The 1,766-nt window shown below is 37.1% G+C and overlaps 1 protein-coding gene across 1 annotated transcript; it reads left to right on the top strand.

The window, feature by feature from the left end:
* The first annotated feature begins 397 nt into the window (after window positions 1-397).
* Window positions 398-1,564, top strand: LOC105348479 (low-density lipoprotein receptor). Its single transcript, XM_011457921.4, has 4 exons — window positions 398-557; window positions 780-908; window positions 1,035-1,164; window positions 1,277-1,564. The coding sequence occupies exons 1-3, from the start codon at window positions 494-496 to the stop codon at window positions 1,157-1,159; spliced, it is 318 nt and encodes a 105-aa protein (XP_011456223.3). The 5' UTR covers window positions 398-493; the 3' UTR covers window positions 1,160-1,164; window positions 1,277-1,564.
* Window positions 1,565-1,766: the final 202 nt, after the last annotated feature.

Below are 1,766 nucleotides of genomic sequence, written 5' to 3'. Positions count from 1 at the left end.
TTGCAAATGAATTGGAATTATATCACTTTGCTAGATGGCTATGTATACTAGAGTAAGCATGGACTTTATCGGTGGTTTTGGTGAACGTCTTCTCAAAACAGAACCAGAGACCAAAATCACATGCACTGTCTTATCTCTAATCAAATCGTGAAAATCGAATTCTGATTCTATATTGTAAACTTCTATAAAAAACATAGTTTTGTTTCAGATATTAAAAATGTGTGATTACTATTAGTATGTACTTAACTGCTAAAGGCAAAGTTCAACAATACATGTAAATTTCGGTACATACTAGTTGGCTCCCATACAACATCGCCAATTAAGCAGCACTTATCGTTAGGTCATCTGATAACGGGATGCCCCGCCCACATCCGTGTCATGCGATGCAGCATCCTACTATATAAAGGGAGGCTAAAATCAGAATCGTCAACGGAAGATCATTCACAGGCAATTTAGGAGCACCTTGTTTAGGGACCAGAAGGAGGGGAGCATCATGTCTTTGGCCAGGTTCTCGTTGTTGATTTTGTGTGTAGTTGTGGCTGTCAGCACCTCACCAGGTAAACATCTTAACTTTGATTAATTTTAAATTTCTATCATGTCAAATTCCACGACATTTTTTAAACAGTTAAAGCTTTATTCTGATACTTGAAAACTTCCGGCCATTCTGGGTTTTCTTTCATGCTATAATCAATTTTTTTTGTATCTACAGTTAAATAACATTCTATTTGTTCGTATAATTGGACGGATTTTAATATACAAATGTAATTATTTTTCCCCAGTGTCTGAAGTATGTCCAGATGAAAGTGACTTTCTGTGCTTATCAGACGGTTACAGCTCCTGCTTCCCAAATTCATGGAAGTGTGACGGCGAGCCCGACTGTGACGGAAATGTGGATGAGCAGGGATGTCGTAAGTATTTTTCGAACACGTTCAATGACTCGGTTAACGCTTACGGCGCATGCTTAAAGATGCCCAAAGATAGGGTCCTGTCAATTTCTGTGTTATATCTCAAGCATGATTATTCAATTTTAACAGCTCCAGTCGTCTGCGATTCGGACGAGTTCTCATGCGACAACGGCTGCATACCATCGGCATTCGTCTGTGACGGAGACTTGGATTGCTACGACGGCAAAGACGAGGCCACTTGCCCAGTACAGTAAACTCGGTTTGTATTTCATAGTTTCTGTTTACTTCGGAATGGAGATGGCTCAAGTACATTCCAAGCACGTACATGTATTTGTATTTGTCTTTTGCTAAGTAATTTCCTGTCTTTGCAGATCTGATGAATAGAAGCTCAACATAAGAGAAACGCGAGAGCGCCACCTAGTGCCAGGCTTCTTGCCCCCACAATTCCTTCCTGTGTTCTTATCAATTATCATCGATTTCTCATTTCACGACTGAATTTCCATCCTGTCAGTTATCATCTAGAGACAATTGTTATGAGAATATCTTTTATTTATTTTGTTGTTTTTTTTATCGTCAAGGTGTTGTTTTTAATTTTTATAGAAAAAATAATTTATTTTTGGTCTATACTGATTAATAAACCTACAAAAATTCAAATTGAAGTGTGTCTGGGTTTTTTTTTCTTTATTTGTGCTTTACAGGTTAAAGATATGTTTCATTACGAAGTTTGTATTTGTTTTTGCAATTCGCACTTTAAAAAAAGGGGTTTTCTGAAAGAATGCCCCGCCGCATGAAATTAATTGTATTTGCAATTATAAAACGAGATGTAATATTAATACACTCTTGTATTGATTTATAAACGGT

Source organism: Magallana gigas, chromosome 7 (assembly GCF_963853765.1).
Source record: "Magallana gigas chromosome 7, xbMagGiga1.1, whole genome shotgun sequence".
NCBI lineage: Eukaryota > Metazoa > Mollusca > Bivalvia > Ostreida > Ostreidae > Magallana > Magallana gigas.
Note: the sequence above shows the minus strand (reverse complement) of the source record. Positions and strands in the feature narration are given on the sequence as shown.

Coding starts and splice junctions, on each gene's coding strand:
- LOC105348479 (XM_011457921.4), top strand. CDS start 494: ATGTCTTTGGCCAGGTTCTCGTTGTTGATTTTGTGTGTAGTTGTGGCT. Junction 558..779: donor GGCTGTCAGCACCTCACCAG/GTAAACATCTTA, acceptor ATTTTTCCCCAG/TGTCTGAAGTATGTCCAGAT. Junction 909..1,034: donor TGTGGATGAGCAGGGATGTC/GTAAGTATTTTT, acceptor CAATTTTAACAG/CTCCAGTCGTCTGCGATTCG.